Genomic DNA, 19,461 nt, shown 5'->3' with positions numbered 1-19,461 from the left:
ATCCAATTGGAAAACGCAAAATGAAATGAAACGAAAAATTGTACTGAAACCTTATTGTAAATATGAACTTATTCCAATAACTCTAAACATTATTCACTTAAATACATTTACTCTCGGAACAATATAATGTATTTGAATCCTACCAAAGGTGTTTTTAATCGGAGATTTTGAGATTCACATCGCCACGCGCAACGCTTAATGTCTTGGATTTTGAATTTTCCTTTAGCCTCTTCCACGACCTTTCGCCATCTGGTGACGGGATGATTGTAGTCCAGTGATGCGAAATGCAGGTATGAGCGATCTCGTACCGGGAAGTTTTTATGATTCTTCTAGGTTTTGGTAATCTCTTGGAGTGTGACCGAGAAATTCTCGAGGTTTTCGATTGCGGATTCGGTGAAGCCCCTAGTTCGATCCTTTATCCGATCGGGTAAAACTTTATGGACTCGCCTTGAAGGGAGTCTCAGCCGGGCAATTCAACCTTGGTGTGCTGTCCCTATTCTAGGGTGGCGCATAAGCAGCACGCTTGTGTCGGATCGAACTGTGCTGGCTACAAATTGGCGCCCAACGTGGGGCGCCAATTTGTAGCCAGCACAGTTCGATCCGACACAAGCGTGCTGGCTACAAATTGGCGCCCAACGAAAAGGTTCCGAATTTCTTGCGAATTCTTAGGAACGAGCTTCTAGTTTATTTTTTTCTGCAGATCTTTTAACTGCATGGTTGGGTTTTGGACAATTTCGATTAAATTTTTTTTGATGGACTTGTTTTCTTAAGTTGTTATTTCGGAGAATATTTATTCCTATGTACACTTAGGGCTTAGTTGCTTCTAGAAACATTGATTTCTATGGTTCATAATTAATGATTCTGTTTGATTCACGATTGCGTATGAATAAGTCATACTGATTTGCGTATAGTCTAAAACTATACAGTTGAACTGTTTTCACAGTTGTTCTATTACAAGATCGCTTTTAAATATTTCGGAGTAGGAAAATAAAAGGAAATTTGTCTAGTTTTTTCTAGTTATATCCGGGCTCGATGTGACGGAACTAGCCCGGATATAACCATCGGCGTGGTTGATCTGGCGGGCAAGCTTTGTAGATGTTGGAATACGCTGTTGGGCGAAATCGGTGCCTGTTTGGCACAAAAAGTTAGCACATTGCACGGGCACGGTTATCTTTTGCACGACTTTACCTGCTTTCTAGCTTTTTCTTGCACGCACAATTTCAGCCCTAGCTCGCGAGTGTAGCCTAAATGCGGGGCTACACAAAAAAAAGTATTTAAAATCTTTAAAATCAAGACTCACAACACCATTTGATACCTTTTTACTAAAAAGGAAAAAAACGATCGCGATCAAAAGCGCGCTTCCACTTGCTTTCACTAACCAGATAGAAATGATTGCAGTGTTACCCTCAGATCAGGGAAAGCAATCTCGGGCGTTGACCTTAGGCGGAAGTACGTTAATCCCGAGTAATCTTTACAAATTCTTCGGGATTCTGGCGATCTCAATTCGTCGCTCGTTTTTCAATCGTGATTCGGGCCTTTCTATTTCTTTCCCACCCCCTCGCAAAGCTTTATGGATTAGCCTTGAAAGAAAAAGCTCTGGAATTCAACCTTCGATGCAAGTCTCGATAAAGGCATCGGACCGATCCGTGCCTCTTGCATACAAATGGCAGAACCGATGCATTTTGCACGGTTCGACAAAATTAAAATTTAAAAAGGGGCGACCGCTACATTCATACATAATAATAATACTGAATGCATGTGGTTTTTATGAGATTTGAACCAACTCGATATCAAAATTTTACTTTTTCTTATTCAACCCTTCTTTTATTTTCACTAACAACACACATTTTTAACCAATGCTACCGAGATACAATTTTTTAGAAAAAGAATTTAACACTGAATGAGTCTTTGATGTTGTATTCATCACTGAAATTGATTCAAATTAAAATATATTTTTTACAATTTTGTCTTGATGTTGTGAGTTTTATGTCGATTAACATTCTTTCACAGGCTATGGCCGAAACCGAAAAATTAAATAATTTTCATAATCATGATAGGGTGCTCTTATTATTAGTAAAGAGTACTTTTTTCTAAGAGTGTATAAAATGTGAGAGTGTGAGAGTGTAAAAAATGGAAAAAATATGAGTATCGGTAACGACACCTAGTGACTCTGAACTGAGTTAAAAAAATGGCGTTGAATAATTTGAATTCACGGTTGGTAAAATCGCTATAAACATCATTTTTGTTTACCTTTTTGTTCAAAAGGTAAACAAACTCTTAGAAGAATTGATTTTGGAGCTATTTAGGGATGGCCACGCTATTGGTTTGGGCCATGAAGCTGTTTTCTACGTTTTTTGATTTGGGTTATAATTTTTTAAAGAATGTATTTGTCCTCCTGATCCGTTTTAGCATGGATTCTTTCAGGTTCTCGCTCAAAATGTCGATTTCATCATCAACAATCACATTACCGTTGAGAAAAAAGATTGCAACTGAGTTGAGAAAACAATTGAAAAATCTTATGAGGCGTTCAATCATCGTAATTTATGTTACTTAAATTATCGGCCTTATCTATGAAAAGTTTAGTAAGAACATCTTAATATTATGAAATTTTATTGACGGATAGAAAGTAAGGAGGAATGAAAGATGGTGAAAATGGGCGGGTAGAAATTATTAGAAGCATTATCATCAGATACCAATTTTTTTCGACACGGGCCACTTTTCACCGATAAGACCGATATATTAAGTGATAAAATTTTAATTTTAAAATCATCTTGGAATTACCAGCTTTTCAACAAACTCATTGAAATTTTAAAATTTTTTAAAACGATGAGTGTTTTTTTTATTTGTGACGGCCACTGTATAAAGGGTGATACGGTCAAAATTTGGTCAATATCAACTTGACATATTTCTTTCAATTTTGCATTTAAAAAACCTGAACACCCCTCATTTTGAAGGTGTGTGTGTTTATAATGTTGCTCCTATTTTGATTTTGGAATTCACTCTTTAGTTGTCAAAATGCCGACCAAGAAAGAAGAGCAGCGTATCAAAATTTTGCTCGCGCATCGCGAAAATCCGAGCTACTCGCACGCAAAGCTGGCAAAATCGCTAAAAGTTGCCAAATCAACCGTTACAAATGTAATTAAAGTGTTTGGGGAACGTTTGTCAACAGCCAGGAAATCGGAAAAGGAAATCGAAAACCGGAAGCCGCTGAGACGACAAAAAGAGTTGCCGGTAGTTTCAAGCGAAATCCTAATCTCTCTCTCCGAGATGCCGCAAAAAAGCTGGGTGTATCGTCTACAACCGTGCATCGAGCCAAAAAACGAGCCGGACTATCGACATACAAGAAGGTAGTGACTCCAAATCGTGATGATAAACAAAATACGACGGCCAAAGCGCGATCCCGGAGGCTGTACACGACGATGCTGATAAAGTTTGACTGCGTAATGGATGACGAAACCTACGTCAAAGCCGACTACAAGCAGCTTCCAGGACAGGAGTTTTATACGGCAAAAAGAAGGGGAAAGGTAGCAGATATTTTCAAGCACATGAAACTGTCAAAGTTCGCGAAGAAATATCTGGTTTGGCAAGCCATCTGTACCTGTGGCTTGAAAAGCAGCATTTTCATAGCTTCCGGGACTGTCAAAAAAATTCACGTGAAAGAGTGTTTGAATAAACGTCTGCTGCCTTTCCTGAAGAAACACGGTACTGATTTGGCCGGATTTGGCATCTTGCCATCACGGTAAAAAGGCTATGGAGTGGTACGCCGCCAACAACGTGCAGGTGGTTCCCAAGAACAAGAACTCTCCCAACACGCCAGAGGAGCCCAATTGAAAAATACTGGGCTATTGTCAAGCAGAACCTAAAGAAGACCAAAAAAACTGCTAAGGACGAGTAGCAGTTTAAGGAAAACTGGCTTTCTGCGGCGAAGAAGGTGGACAAGGTGGCTGTACAAAATCTGATGGCAGGGGTTAAGCGTAGGGCCCGGCAATTCGGATTTGGAAAGCCGAAGCCTAACTGATTATTTTCCTGTATTTTATACTAATTAATAGAGATGTACCGAATATTCGGTCGGCCGAATATTCGGCGCCGAATACCGCCAAAAAACCGTTAAGCCGAATATTCGGCCCACCGAATAGTTGAGCCAAGTATTCGGCCGAATTGGCCGAATAGGCCGAATACTTACTTTTCAAATTTTATACACTAACAGACTTGTCAAATATTTTCAACTGGTGTTGGATAAATTATAAAATATCCAAAAGTAATGTTGAAAAAGCTACAAAATCATCAAAAAATTATGGTTTCAGTATAAGATTCTACACAGAAAAAAAATCTGAATCCTTAACAACACTGAAATTGAAAACCTGTATCATTAGGGTAAAACTGTACAAAACGCACCAGCTAAGCATAATTGCTATTTATAGCGATACCAATCATTTAAGAACCAAATTGAGAGTTGACAACGATTCAAGGATGAAATCTACGTATTATCGAAAACAAAAAATATGATAAAAACTCGATTTTGACTACATTTTTGAATAAAAACTAAAACAGCCAGAAAACAAACCGCGGGGTAGAACGCCAAAACTAGTGGACAGAACGCACCAAACAGGAAGGGTGGTAAGAAATGAAACAATGATTATACGGAATTTAATTATTGAAACACCAAATGTTTAATTACATGTTCATCGTAGTTTTGTAAACTACCATTTTTTGGCAAAAAATCATTTAGTATTGCTAAACTGATCGAAAATTTCGCTTTTCAAAATACACTTTTCAATATCCTTATATATAAAACGCCTTCAAGTAGGCAACGAAATTCAATTTTTTCGACTGATATAGTGATATCGCGGCAAACATGGCTGCCGATAATTTTTTCGAATCGAATATTGGTGCACCGTTTTAACTCGAACAAGGACGAAATTTGTTATAATTATGCAATGTTATCGTCATTTGGGAGTCAGCAAATAAAAAGAAAGGCATTTTGTTTTGATATTCGGGTTTTGTCAAAAGTTAACAGCATTCAAAATTTGAGCGTAAAACACGTGGTCTTGTGGGCATTCTGCCCCAATTTTCATATGTTTGATTTTGGATAAAATTTGTAGGAAGTTAATAAAATACAACAAAATATTTATAGTCTTCCAAAAAAGCACATTAGTGGTAAAACGATAAGCTGTAGTTTGATCAGATTGCGCAAGCTGTTTTACCATAAAACCTTATATGTAACTTATGAAAAATTACAAGTTTCACGCTGATTCCATTAATTCCTCTGTTTCTAAGAACTAAAGTAGATTTTGTGAACTTTGTATCTATTGAATGAAGAAAAAGCTTGTTTACTACAATAAAAATGAAGAAAAACATCATTCGAAGTCATAGGTTAGTGTATATTTGAGAAAGAATGACATGGGCCATTTTAACCCCGCTGGTGCGTCTTGTACAGTTTTCCCATGGACACATGACGTGGAACGCGATTTAATGATGTAAATTTACAAATTAAAAAAAGTTGAAACCTTAACAGCACTGAATTCGTATAACACAAATATTACTTGACACGGAACGCGATTATTTTGATTATTTGATGTAAATTTACATCACATATGATGTAAATTAAAAGAAGCATCACATACGACGGAATTTTCAGTGCGAGTTAAATATTACACGTCTTAATATTTTACATGTCTTTCAAATTTTACACGTCTGTTGAAGTTTATAGACGTGTAATATTCAACTCGCACTGAAAATTCCATCATATGTGATGCTTCTTTTTTGTTCCATCATATGGGATGTAATTTTACAACTTTTTTTTGGTCATACCAAATAATCAACAACACTGAATTGGAAATTTCTTAAAATTACACGACATGAAATATTACAATACACTGAACGTGATAATGTCATGTAAAATTATAAACAGTGAAGAACAGGACCAGACAAATGTGAGAAAAACTGTTAAGTCAAGTCGTGCGCCAAAGTATTTTCCCCGCGTGCGAGTAAGTTAATCGGTTTTGATGGTTCCCGGAGATCTTCCCGGAGAAGCAGGGATGCGGTTCAGGAAGCGGATCCACGTTGCTCAACTTTGAATCCGGTACGTCGGAGAAAAAAAATAAAAGTAATTAAACTTATGTGTGAGATAAAAAAAATTTGTATCCTAATAAAATGAATTATATTAATTATAGAAGGATTTCTATTTTTACTAAGAGACGAGAAAATTCCAGTATTGAATCATATTAACGATAAATAAAACAAAACAAAAATCCAATTGGAATGTTTTTCTTCCAATATTCAGTGATTTTATAATTTACATCATTTTTATTTTACAAATATTCGTTTGACCGAATAGTTGAAAAGGTCAATATTCGGTATTCGGCCGTTCGCCGAATACCACTACTCGGTACATCTCTACTAATTAAACTTGAAAAAGAAATTTAATTTCATTTTTTAAATAAACGATTTCACCGATTTACACGCGATTTCCCTTGACCGTATCACCCTTTATCACAAGGTTTAAGTACAGTATTCAATAAATCCTGAAAATAAGCAATTTTCGAAATGGATTCAAACCTGTTTGAGGGCTCGAGCAAGGCCGGGTTAATCAGCTAGTTATATCTAAAATAAGGTGTTGAGTATCAGAATATAGAATTCACCGTTGACTTAAAACGAGGGATGTTCTGGTTTCACTGAACTAGTTGCACCGCCTTTCATCTGCCTGTGCATCACTAGAAGGCCAAATTAAATTTCTGTCCAACCCCGCGTTGTCTCGAGGAGAGTCACGGGTCAATTGGTAACCTGCTCGTTCAATGAGAATATGGGAGTGTAGTAGATTCTCTATTGCCGGTGCACTTTTGCCATTGATATTTTTTTCTCAGCCTCTCGTTAGACATGTTTTAATTTCATAGTGGTAAAAGAAATTTAAGACAAACAAAAAATCTTTATCAACGTGCGCGCGCATTTACCCTGGAATAATCCGGGGTAAAGCTGTAATTTTTTTTGAAAAGTTTGCTGTTTGTTTTCGATAACCTCAAGACGGGGTTTGAAAAAAAATTGAATTTCAAAATAAATTCAAATTATGAAGTCTCAGAAACTGACTATGACATCAGAATAAAAAACTCGATTTCTAAACCATGGGTCAAACCCTGATTTTATACGTTAAATTTCAGAAAAAGAGTTCAGGTTCAAAATGAATCTAAATTCATAGTCAGCGTTTCAATGGAATGTCTTACAGAAAATTCAGTTATGAGTTAGATCTTAATATCATCATACCTTCTCACCCAGACGCCGCCTTCCGTTTCCTGAAACTGGTTCCCAGCCCATTCATCAACCAACGCGTACTGCTGATTACTGTACAGACTTAAATTATAACTATTATCACAGGTCACCAGATAGTCGGAAGTCGTCAACTTTCTTCGACCGTAACTATCCAATCGATCCAAACTGCTGGCACCGGAAGGCGGAAAACTGATCTCAACTAATGGAGCCTTCCTCGGAGCCTCTGGGGATGGACACCCCAGCTCTTCATACGGTGGATCATCCTCCTCCAAGCTGGCACTGAGACGTTTCAAGATTTTCGACATTTTTCCCCTAGTTTTTAACACTACCACTCTAAGCCATGCGTTATAAAAACTAGTAAAAGAATGCAACCGTTAACAACATGATACAATTCGAACATAAAAACTCGCGATCGCGATACTTGAGATTGCAAACCGAAGAGTGCTGACCGAGCTTGCCCGCGACTGAGGATCGAATGATGAAGATCGCCCAAAAGGTAACTCCCATTCGGTAACATTTGCACTGGATATAGTTTCATCAAACTCATCATCATCATCAGCATCTTCATCATCGACATCATCAAAATTGTAATCATCAAGATCGGTGTACGTCGATTATAAAAGGTGCTCTAATGGCTCTGGTAGTGACGTTGACCTGTTTGACTTGGGGCAGACGGAAGAAATACTCTTTCATGATTATTGAACAAACGGGCATGCCGACAAAGTCAGTGGATCAAGATTCCTGGATCCGTGCGGGAGATTTGGGCGTTAGGGGAAATTTTGCATGAGAATTCTCAGTTTTGGTTGGTTTTCTTGAGAAAAATAATGGACTTGAAACTTGAATGTCAAGGTTACACCTCACCTCACCAATGTACACTGTACACAGGTACATTAGACTAAGGTTTGGTTAAGGTTTAGACTGGGGTCTAAAAAGCTTCGTTTTGGTTCAAAACTTATCTATGATTTTTTGCAGAATTTTTAAGTTTAAATTACATGAGTAAATTTAAACTTTCAGGTTTGTATAGAAAAATTAAATATTCTGTACTGAAAAATCAACATCATTTTTGTTTCTTCTGCGGAACCGAGTCTGCTAAACGTTTTCGTGTCAATTTATAAATTTTATAAAGGAAATTTTCCGCTGAACAACTTTGTCAAAGACCGTAACTTCGTATCTTATTAGGCCAAAACGTTATGAGCTGATTAACAGGGGTTTGACTTTTGTAATTGAAAAACAATAAATACAATTGGCATCGCTGCTGGTACCTCGTGAAGTATTGCATGACAAATTTTCATGCAATACTTTGCGAGGCACCAGCAGTAATGTCTATTGATTTTTTTTTGTTTTTTCATGCAAAAAAAACATTCCTCTGTTAATCAGCTCATAACTTTTTGGTCTAATAAGATACGAAGTTACGGTCTTTGACAAAGTTGTTCAGCGGAAAATTTCCTTTAAAAAATTTATAAATTGGCACGAAAAACCTAAAGAAGACCCGGTTCCTTAGGAGAAACAAAAAAATATGTTGATTTTTCAGTACGAAATATTCAGTTTTCCCATACAAACCTAAAAGTTGTAATTGTGAAAATGAAATTCAAAAAAATTTCAGTGGATCAGTTTTTGAGTTATGCTTTAAATAAAATAAAGTACTTGTACCAGGCCCGTGTGAAGGACCCGCTCATGGAGGGAGTTTTCAAAATTCAAAATTCAAAATCCAGATTTTTAAAGATTTTGAATCATTGCTCTTTCCGGAAAGTCGTCGATCAATTATTTAAAATGATGGTCCTTATTCTGAACTAGACATCTGCATAAAAATAATTTACAAATTTAAAGCTTCGGACATAAGAATCATAGAAATACAATTCAAAAAATCACCCAGATTGAAATAGGAACTGAATAATTGTTGTTTAATATTCTGCTTAATATACATTCCTTTTTCCACATTTTCAATTGAAAGCTTGATTGAAAAATTCCCCTGTATTATTTGAATCTTTAATAAATATTTATCCATGATTTGAATTGTGAAATCATAATTAAGGAAAAAAAATCTCTTTTGAGCTTGAGATAATGTATTCAAAACACATACCTATTGATTAAATTTAATTTAATTAAAAGAAAACTATCAATATTATTTCTAGAGTTCCAGTGATCAAAATCAGAGATAAAATAATTTTTATATATCTAGGCTAAAAAAATTCACAATAATAACTTCATATATTTATAAAACAACATGTTCTTTTCAGCAGAGAAAGCTTCTACTGCCAAAGTACAGGTTGGGAAATGAGTGATTTCTTGATGGATCAATAAGATACTGAATAAAATTAAAATAATAAATTTCGAAATACTTTGTAGTCGTCAATTGAAATATTCGGTCTTAGAAAGTACAAAGTTGAACTAGGCACAATTTTCCCGTATGTTTGGATAACGTGCCGCTATTAAGCCTACCCCCATTCTGATGTTTTTCTTTTTTATTTCAGAACATAAAAATTCAGAACTGAAAAATAATGAGAAACTTATTCGATTATAAAAAAAAGTTTGACTATAAAATTATGTGAAAATTTAAAAAAAAATTTAAGCAAGTTACATGAACATACTCATGAAATGTTTTCTTGAAAACCTAAAATAGATTTAAAATCTGCTGATTAATAATAATGACTTTTTTTTAATATTTTTTCTTGATTTTGGATAAATAATTACTTAGTTCTGATGAAATTCGCCCGGAAATTGCCCGATTTTGGTCGACAAATTTGAAATCAAATGCCCGGATTTTGCCAGGTTTTAAGATAAAAGTAGTGTTGTACCTATATAATAAATAGTATAAATGGAGTAAAGTGAACAAGTAGAAAACTGCTTTTTTTTTTTGAAAACCAAAATTATTGGCGATCTTGGGAAAACTGCATAATTTATTTGAAGCCTTTCTTTTATTTTTTTATATTTTGAAGTTTTGTCAAAAACAATTTCCTAAATGATCTATATATTTTCAAAAATGGTTTCAAAAACCAAAGCTGTTGGATAAAAACCTAATTGCATATTTGGATTCAGGACAACCATAATTAATCAAAACAAGGTTTTAAATTTTTTGCACCTAGGAAAAATGTGAAATTTGAGGCCTTGAGTAATTTATCAAAACAATTTTAAATATGGAGTTTGGAATTCAAAAACACAAAATACAACTAAGCCTCAATTGGTTTCTTGAGGAATATTTCATACCAGCATAAAATTTGGAATGACACGCACCCTTTTTTACAATCAAAGTGATGAGTTATAAAGTCATCGATACTAGGTTTTTATAATTATTTTGCTTAATCTGTTGACTTTTGTGAGTGTTCAATACCTGTCACATGACTATCAACTTGTGATACTTATAATTAGTATTCTATAAATCAATTTTGAAGTTCAAATGGTTTGTTTCAAGTTTGAAATCTCTTTATTGTATATTTAAGGTGAATAAATTTGCTATCGATTATTTGAACCTTATTTTTGCGTATGATTAATGATATAAATGAAGTTTGATAGAAAAAATAATAAAAAAAGGCCTTTTTTTTAGAGAAAATTTTGTTTCATCGACAGTTTTAGCCTCGATAGTAACATTTCAAAAATCTGATTTTCTACAGACCATAAATGTTAATTTAAAACAAAGATCAAGGAGGTCAGTTATCAAAATTGGGTGGAAATTGAAGAAGTAATGGTTATTTTACTTTGACAGTAAGATTTGCATTTAAAAACAATTTAACGAACCGCAGTGTACTAACCTTAGTATAGGAAGAATTAAACATGATAAATCTCACTCGCTCCAAGTTTAAATTGATCATTAACTTATCAGTTAGTCACATGTCAAATTTTAGTAAGATCTGACCATGGAAAGGGGTGTCTTGAGTCTCAAGCGTGAATGGGATTTTAAGGTATTTTGCCCGAGAGAAGCAAAACATACTGGTTTTTCATTAATAACTTTTTTCTCCATCGACTGATTGTGTTTTATGAATCATTTTCTTGAATTCTTAACCGAGACAAATATTTCTCTCGAAGACTGCAACACGATTGGACTTAAAACGAAAAAGTTATTACAGTTCAAAGATTGTACTTTGGTCGCAAATTGTCGCCCAAAACGCAATGTGTAAAATGTACTCACTAACTGTCGATGGAACAAAATTTTTTCTCTAAAAAATGCATTTTACAATTATTTTTTCCGTCACAACTTCATTAATATCAACGATACTGTTGATCATACGCAGAAATTAAGTTCAAATGATCGATAGCAAATTTGTTCACCTTTTATGTACACAAAAAGAGATTTCAACTTTATATTATGCAGTCCAAAATATTTGACTATAAGTACAAGTACTTTTTTTTTCCAAAATTTCATACTTGGAGCATAAATTTAAAAAATGTTCAACAGAGATTTTTTAAAATTTTATTTTTGGTTTCTGCGCCCAATTTTACATTTGGGTCAGTTTGTGAAGTTCGCGATTTTTTTTTTAATATTGTAAACTAAGTATTAATAAACATCTTAATTTTAATATTTTTTTCTTGATTTTCAATTGAATGATTAATTGTGAAAAATCCGCTGTTATATCTTGCATATGAATAAAATTTTAAATCGTGGTTTGAGTTGTGATGATGACGATTCAATTTAATTCGATAAAAAGAATCAAATATTGAATTTCATTTTAAGAATGCCAGTGATGAAAGTCAGAGATCAAATCTTTTAATAAAATTCTTCCAGTTATTTCTGAAATCAACAAAAACCGCTTAATATATTTGTAATACAACATGTTCAATTCTTCATTGACAGCTTATACTGACAAAGTACAGGCTGGAAGATGGGTTATTTCTTAAATGATCAATAAAAACACTGATAAAAATCAAAATCAGAAATTCCAAGATTTGCTGTTAATATTGAAAGCACGAAGCAAATACTTATGAAGGTAGCCTAGTGCATTAAAATTTAGCTTTAAAATTGCTACTTCGAATTGTTTATTCAACTGTTTAAAACATAATTTCAAAATCTTGATCGATTCGAAAACGTTGATATAAAATCACGAATGCCATAAAGATGGTAAAACAACTATAGACGATACAAAAAAAAAATCGATTCAAAACAAGATGATTTAAAAAAATATAAACAAGTGAAACATTTATTAATTTCCTAGCGCAGGTTTTATAGTTTAAAATTTCAAGTTCTAAATATATTTTGTCGTCGTTATTTGACTATACGTGGGCAAACAAAAGGTGGAAATGATGTTTTTCCTCTAGAAAATTAAGAAATTGAAGTCTTCCAAGAAGATTTTGTTTTAAGAATACCAAAATTTAGAATTGAAATACCAAGACAAGATGATAAAAAAAACAACAGTTTGACTTTAAACTTTGAAATTAGTTGAAAATATAATAAATTATGCATTGCAAATTTGGTTAATTCATTTTAAAATGGAAACAAAACAACAGTAGTGAAAAAATAAGGTTTTTTACATTTAAGAAAGGAATTTTAACAACAAAAATATCTTACCATTTTATAGAAGTAAAGTGAAAACTTATGGAAACAGCATGTTGGTGTATATGTTTTAATGATTGATTTGCTAGATTTTGGCTTCCTAAACTCGAATCTTTTGTCAGATTTTGTCTATCACCTTTAGTTTTGGTGGTATGTAGTTTAAGTTTTTAAATGAATCAGTTTTGGGTGAAATAATCACTGTTAAGAAATAATATTCTGATGGTAATGATGACGAATGATCTGAAAAAGTTCAATTCCAAAGTTTTGAAGAATTTGGAAAGATGTCATTACAAGTAATTTAGAAATTACTGGACAAGCAAAAAACGATATAATTTTTTTTTGAATAAATTTGATGAAATATGCAAAATGATTTGACTGTTGTTTTGAAAAAATCTTATATCTGGGTTCAAACCAGTCCAAACCAAACTTATATCTGGGTTTACACCAGTTTTTCGGAAGCCGATCGCGACACTGCGTTTTTCGATTATATTTCCAACTCAGCATCATTGACTGTGGTAGATTCAATCACCCTTGAGGAAATACATAAATCAATTTGCTCCCTGGATAGCTCCAAAGGGCCCGGGCCTGATGGAATTCCTCCATTACTTCTAAAAAATCTTGTAAATGAATTAAGTATGCCCTTGTTTCTATTGTTCAACTCATCGTTGAAATCCGGTGTTTTTCCTCAAGTATGGAAAGAATCTTTTCTTGTACCTATTTTCAAGTCGGGGAAAAAGTCTGACATTAAAAATTACCGGGGTATAGCAATCTTATCGTGCATACCGAAACTTTTTGAAGCAATAGTGAATCAAAAAATATATAATCAAATAAAAACACTCATAACTGAAAAGCAACATGGATTTGTTAAAGGACGATCTACAGCGACTAATTTACTTGAATTCGTTTCTTATAATATCCACTCCATGGATCAAGGAAATTCCGTTCAGGCTCTATACACGGACTTCAGTAAAGCTTTTGATAGAATCGACATCCCTTTGTTAATTTTAAAACTACATAAAAACGGATTCAGTGCACAACTGCTGAAATGGATTGAGTCGTATTTGACAAACCGTAAACAAATTGTTAGATTCAATGGTTCACTTTCGAAAAGCATCTCCGTTACATCTGGTGTGCCTCAAGGCTCCCATCTCGGTCCCTTATTATTTATATTGTACGTCAATGACATTACTTATTTACTGAACCAGCTAAACGTGCTTATATATGCAGACGATATGAAGCTCTATATGATAGTCAATAACGAAGAAGATTTCAGGGTGTTTCAAAATGAAATAAATATTTTTTACAAATGGTGCAGTAAAAGTCTACTTGAACTAAACGTGAAAAAATGTTCACATATTGTATTTACAAGGAAAAAATATCCGTCATATGAAATTGTTACATTAGGAAATGAGCCTGTGGAGAGAATCAATAAGATCAGAGATCTAGGTGTTATATTGGACTCAAAACTTACCTTTGTAGATCACTATAACTCAGTGATTCAAAAATCAAATAGTATGCTTGGCTTTATAAAACGTTTTAGTTATAATTTTCAAGACCCATATACATTAAAAACATTGTACACAGCTTATGTCCGATCCATACTTGAGTACTGTAGCGTTGTGTGGTCTCCCTTTCAAATTTCTCATAAAAACCGTTTAGAATCCATTCAGAAACAATTTGTTCTATTTGCTTTACGAAATCTAGGATGGTCTCAGAGCCAATTACCAAGCTACGAATCACGCTGTTTACTAATAAATATTGAACCATTAACTGTTAGAAGAGAATTTGCTGCAATCTCCTTTGTAAACGACATAATTAATCAGCGTGTTCAGTCTACTTATCTACTAAATCAGTTAAACTTTTATTGTCCGAGTCGCCAGTTGAGAACTAGAAATCTGTTTATTTTAACCTCTGCTCGAACTGATTATGGTAAAAATAGTCCAATCAATTGTCTTATGAAGAATTATAATAAAAACTACCAGAACATAGATTTTACTATGTCTAAACAGCAGCTAAAAAGTGCTTTTTACGGCAACAGGCACTTAAGAACCTAATATTGTAGTATTTAAAGTAATATTAAGATTGTACTACTAGTTTTAAGAATACATATGTAGCCTACGATGTTTGGCGAAATAAATAAATAAATAAATAAATAAATAAATAAAATCTTCTTTTCAATAAAACTCCTGTTTTTACAGAATTTACAGAAAATTTCTATATATTTTTCGCAGAACTCAAAATAACTTGCGGTATTGGAGGAAGTTGATAATTGATTTGAAATCTTAACTTTAATTTTATTTTTCGTAACGAATTAAGTTGTGTGAAAAAAGTAAAAAAGTGCGGTAGTTTAACCTCTGAAATTTGAATTTTTCTATGGGTTCACTTGATTTTTTATGGGTATAGTTGATTTTTTTTTTAAATTTCAACTATTTTGTTTTACAATCCCTAAACTTTATTAGAGCCGGGTTCTGAAAAAACTATGCACTGTGTTTGATGAAAGCTTTATTATATTACTGTTGTAATATAATTAATTTTGTAAACTTATTCAATCTTATTTGTGATATGAGCCTCCCAGATAACCAGAAATCGTAAAGTAGTGTTCATTGTAGATTGTATAAGCATCCAGTTTAAATTGGAATTGTATAAACATCATGTTGTAGCTAAACCAAGTTATATTTTATCGTTTATGGTTTGTATAGCTCATTATATGCGATAACATTTTGTAAATCGTATAGAAAAATCAATAAAGTTGTTTTGAATCGCAGTAGCATTGTGTAAAGCTTAATATTTAATCCCAGTGGACAATTAAGTAATCTTTCATGCTTGCGATCTATGATGATTGATGACATAGGTCGTACAGTAATTGTGAGAACATCGTATAATGGAATTTAAACAATCTACAGATTGTCAAATTGTTTAACAGTACAGTAATTAGCTAGCTAAGATCGCACAGCACTGAATACAATTATTGATTGTAATAGAATCGTCTATGAGATAGGTTAAAGTTGTATATCAAAAAACGGCATCTATAAATAGATTTGAAGTCCGAGATGATGCAGTCAGTGGTATTTTATACGATCAACTGATTTTTAAACGGAACTCTCAACTGTACATGAACAAATTTGCTTGTTTATATGAACATGAAATGGCGCCGAGGAAGTATAGAAGGACAGGAATCGGAACGTTGTGAGTTCGAGCCTGAGGGAAGATTGATCAACAACATATGCATTATTAAACCAACAGTTAAAGTTAAGGACGGTCACAAGATGACAATATGCATACGCAGTATTTGGAAATTGGCATTCAGTATTTTTATAACAAGGTTCATCAATTTAATCAAAGACACATAAAGTTCTATTTGGTTCAATTTTATTCGCAGTAATCATTAAATTCTATTGCATTTATGTTCACGGCGATTCATAGTAAAATCGTAATAGGACAAAAATATAATTGCTTTGGGAAGTTGCTATCGAATTGTTGAAAACGCAATACACAGAGTTTTATATATTCAAGGTGAGCAAAGTTTGGTCCTATATTGCCTCCACTTTGGTACGTACAGGCTCATATAGAATATTCTATACAACTTTTCAAGATTGTACAACCCAGTGAACATTTTGGTCAGTATATTTCAGTTGTTTCTGAGATATACAAACTTTTGTACAATCTGAAAAAGTTGTATAGAATATTCTATATGAGCCTGTACGTACCAAAGTGGAGGCAATATACGGACCAAATTTTGCTCACCTTGAAAATATAAAACTTTGTATTGCGTTTTCAACAATTTGATAGCAACTTTACTTTGCATAAAATCTTAGGATTGTACAACTTTCAACTTTACATTGCCTGTCTTACAATTTGATTACAATTTCCTTTAGCAGGTAGCCTGAGGTTTGTACAACTTTCTTCGCCATTTAATACAATTTGTTGTTACTGTATCCCAAAGCAATTATATTTTTCCCTTATTACAATTTTACTATGAATCGCCGTGAACATTAATACAATAGAATTTAATGTTTACTGCGATAAAAAATTGAACCATACACAACTTTATGTGTCTCTTTTCGCTCAGTCTCGAACTCACAACATTCCGATCCCTCTCCTTCGATTCTTCCTCGGCGCCATTTCATGTTGATGCAAACAAGCAAATTTGTTCATGTACAGTTGAGAGTGCCGTTTAAAATCAGTTGATCGTATAAAATACCACTGACTGCATCATTTCGGACTCCAAATCTATTTATAGATGCCGTTTCTTGATATGCAACTTTAACTTATCTCATAGACGATTCTATTTCAATCAATAATTGTATTAAGCGCTGTGCGATCTTAGCTAGCTATTTACTGTACTGTTAAACAATTCGACAATCTGCAGATTGTTTAAATTCCATAATACGATGTTTTTAAGCCTACTGTACGACATTTCATGGAAATAATATGTCATCATAGATCGCAAGCATGAAAGATTGCTTAGTTGTACAGTGGGATATAATATTGAGTTTTACACAATTCTACTGCAATTCAAAACAACTTTAGTGATCTTTCTATTCGATTAACAAAATATTATCGTATATAATGAGCTATACAAACCATAAACGATAAAATATAATTTGGTTTAGCTACAACATGATGTTTATACAATTCCAATCTTAACTGGATGCTTATACAATCTACAATAAACACTATTATACAATTTCTGGGTTTCTGGATTCGTTTATCTCAGAACTGGATTTTTTTAAGCGTCGCCTGTGTTTTTGCAAACGCCGACTGTATGTGCCACTTTTTTCATTTTTATAATTTTTTTTTCTTAATTAAAACTGCCCTCATTTTTGCATCAAAATTCGTCGAGGATTTCCAATTTTTGCAATTGTTGACCTAAGATGATTACGATATTGCTAAGCATAGGAACATAGGATTAACAATTATTTACCGATTAATTAAATCTCAATAATCGACTTTGAATGACATGTATGAATAGATTGTTTAAATTCCATTATACGATTTTCTCACAATTACTGTACGACCTTTCATGGAAATAATATGTCATCATAGATCGCAAGCATGAAAGATTGCATAATTTTACAGTGGGATTCAATATTGATCTTTCCACAATTCTACTGGGATTTAAATCAACTTTATTGATCTTTCTATACGATTAATAAAATGTTATCGTTTATAATGAACTATACAAACCATAAACGATAAAATATAACTTGGTTTAGCTACAACATGATGTTTAAACAATTCCAATTTAAACTGGATGCTTATACAATCTACAATGAACACTGCTTTACGATTTCTGGTTATCTGGGAAAAGTGTGTATATCTCAGAAACAACTGAAATATACAGACCAAAATGTTCACTGGGCTACTACTTGGTTGAACAATTCTATGAATCAAAGCAATCGAAAGATTCCTTTCAATTCAACCACAGTACGAACTTAAACAAAATCAAGATTTTTACTCTCTTAATCATAGGGAAAAAAATCCAAAAAAATGAAGTTTTCAAAAAAGTTTTAAGTTGTTCAATGTTAAAGAAAGGAGATAAAATATAACCTTCAAAGCGATGTTTTTTTTTAACTGATTTAGGTTTTTAAATGTGATAATTTTGCCATGTTAAAATGAGCTCAGTGGTTTCATTCGAAATTTAAAATCGCATTCGCAATCACTGATTTATTTCACGTTTTCTGGTGTTTCGGAAATATTGACTTAAAATTTCTAGTTCAGAATAAACATCATATTTTTTTTATTATTTCTTAATCACTTACCGAAAATAACATTGGTTTGAAACTTTGATTCTGATTTATTTTGAATCGTATCATCAAAATTTATTACTTTTTCCAGTTTGTGTGATTGTGAAGATTAATAACATGGTTTTACTAATTGTGCATTTTTGGTATTGTTATTATTTCAATGTAAATTCCGCACTTATTCAAGTCACAAAATGTCGATTTTTGTTTAAATTATTGTCGTTTTACCATCTTTGCCTCTTGCAGTTGGTGGACAGTTATTGAAAAACTTATCCGGTACAACTGTGTTCGATGTTTACTCTTGGACCCGAACTCGCGGACATCGGTACAGAGGCAACTAACTTGCCAACTGAGCTATATCACGAGTCCGAACTCGGAATCATAAAAAAACCCCACTTGACTAGTGGACTCTTAAAAAGGATCATTTTGAGTATTTGTTTGATTCAACAAAGTTTGTCCCTTAATCCGGGTTTTTATGTACGATATTCGGGCAATTTAGCTGGACCGAACCTTTTCAACAGTTTTTTATTGCAAATCTGGGAGAGCCCGGATGAATCTGTGAAATCTGGAATGTTTAATCTGGACATCTATGCCCCTGTTTGATTAATGTTTATCGGTTTTTATGATTGTTTCCCAACTTTGCCGTCGAAATTTGTGAATCCAACAAAAATTTAAAAAATGCCTACTCGAGATTCAATGTCCCAAGGCTCATCGTCATAAGGAAAATTGAAGGTTTATTTCGAGAAGTCTTTGATAATAATGAGAAAATAAAAATTGAGCTATTACACTTCTTGGAAAGAACATAACATCAACCGAGTCCTTGATATTACTTAGTAATGAAATTTGTCTTCAACAGTGGCTATCTGTTCCGAAAATCCACCGAAATTCAAAACCACCCGAAGTGCACGAAGAGAAAAGGACAAAAATCGGTGCTTGTTGATTTACGGGCTCAGTTACGTCACCACGCACAGG

The 19,461-nt window shown here is 33.3% G+C and overlaps 1 protein-coding gene across 3 annotated transcripts in view; it reads right to left on the bottom strand.

Moving 5' to 3' along the window:
• LOC129750893 (ATP-binding cassette sub-family G member 1-like) overlaps window positions 1–19,461 on the bottom strand; it is a 141,579-nt gene that overhangs the window by 44,937 nt on the left and 77,181 nt on the right. Inside the window, exon 1 of one of the 3 annotated variants that reach the window (XM_055746044.1) lies at window positions 7,258–7,722. The exons of the other annotated variants lie outside the window; for them this stretch is intronic. Within the exon in view, the coding sequence (XP_055602019.1) occupies window positions 7,258–7,568 (311 nt within the window). The 5' untranslated portion in view covers window positions 7,569–7,722. Of the gene's footprint in view, window positions 1–7,257; window positions 7,723–19,461 lie in introns of those variants that run through there. 3 annotated transcript variants of the gene reach the window in all.

The sequence above is a fragment of the Uranotaenia lowii genome, chromosome 3, assembly GCF_029784155.1.
Source record: "Uranotaenia lowii strain MFRU-FL chromosome 3, ASM2978415v1, whole genome shotgun sequence".
Classification (NCBI taxonomy): Eukaryota; Metazoa; Arthropoda; class Insecta; order Diptera; family Culicidae; genus Uranotaenia; species Uranotaenia lowii.
The sequence above is the reverse complement of the archived record's forward strand: the minus strand, read 5'-3'. Positions and strand labels throughout refer to the sequence as shown.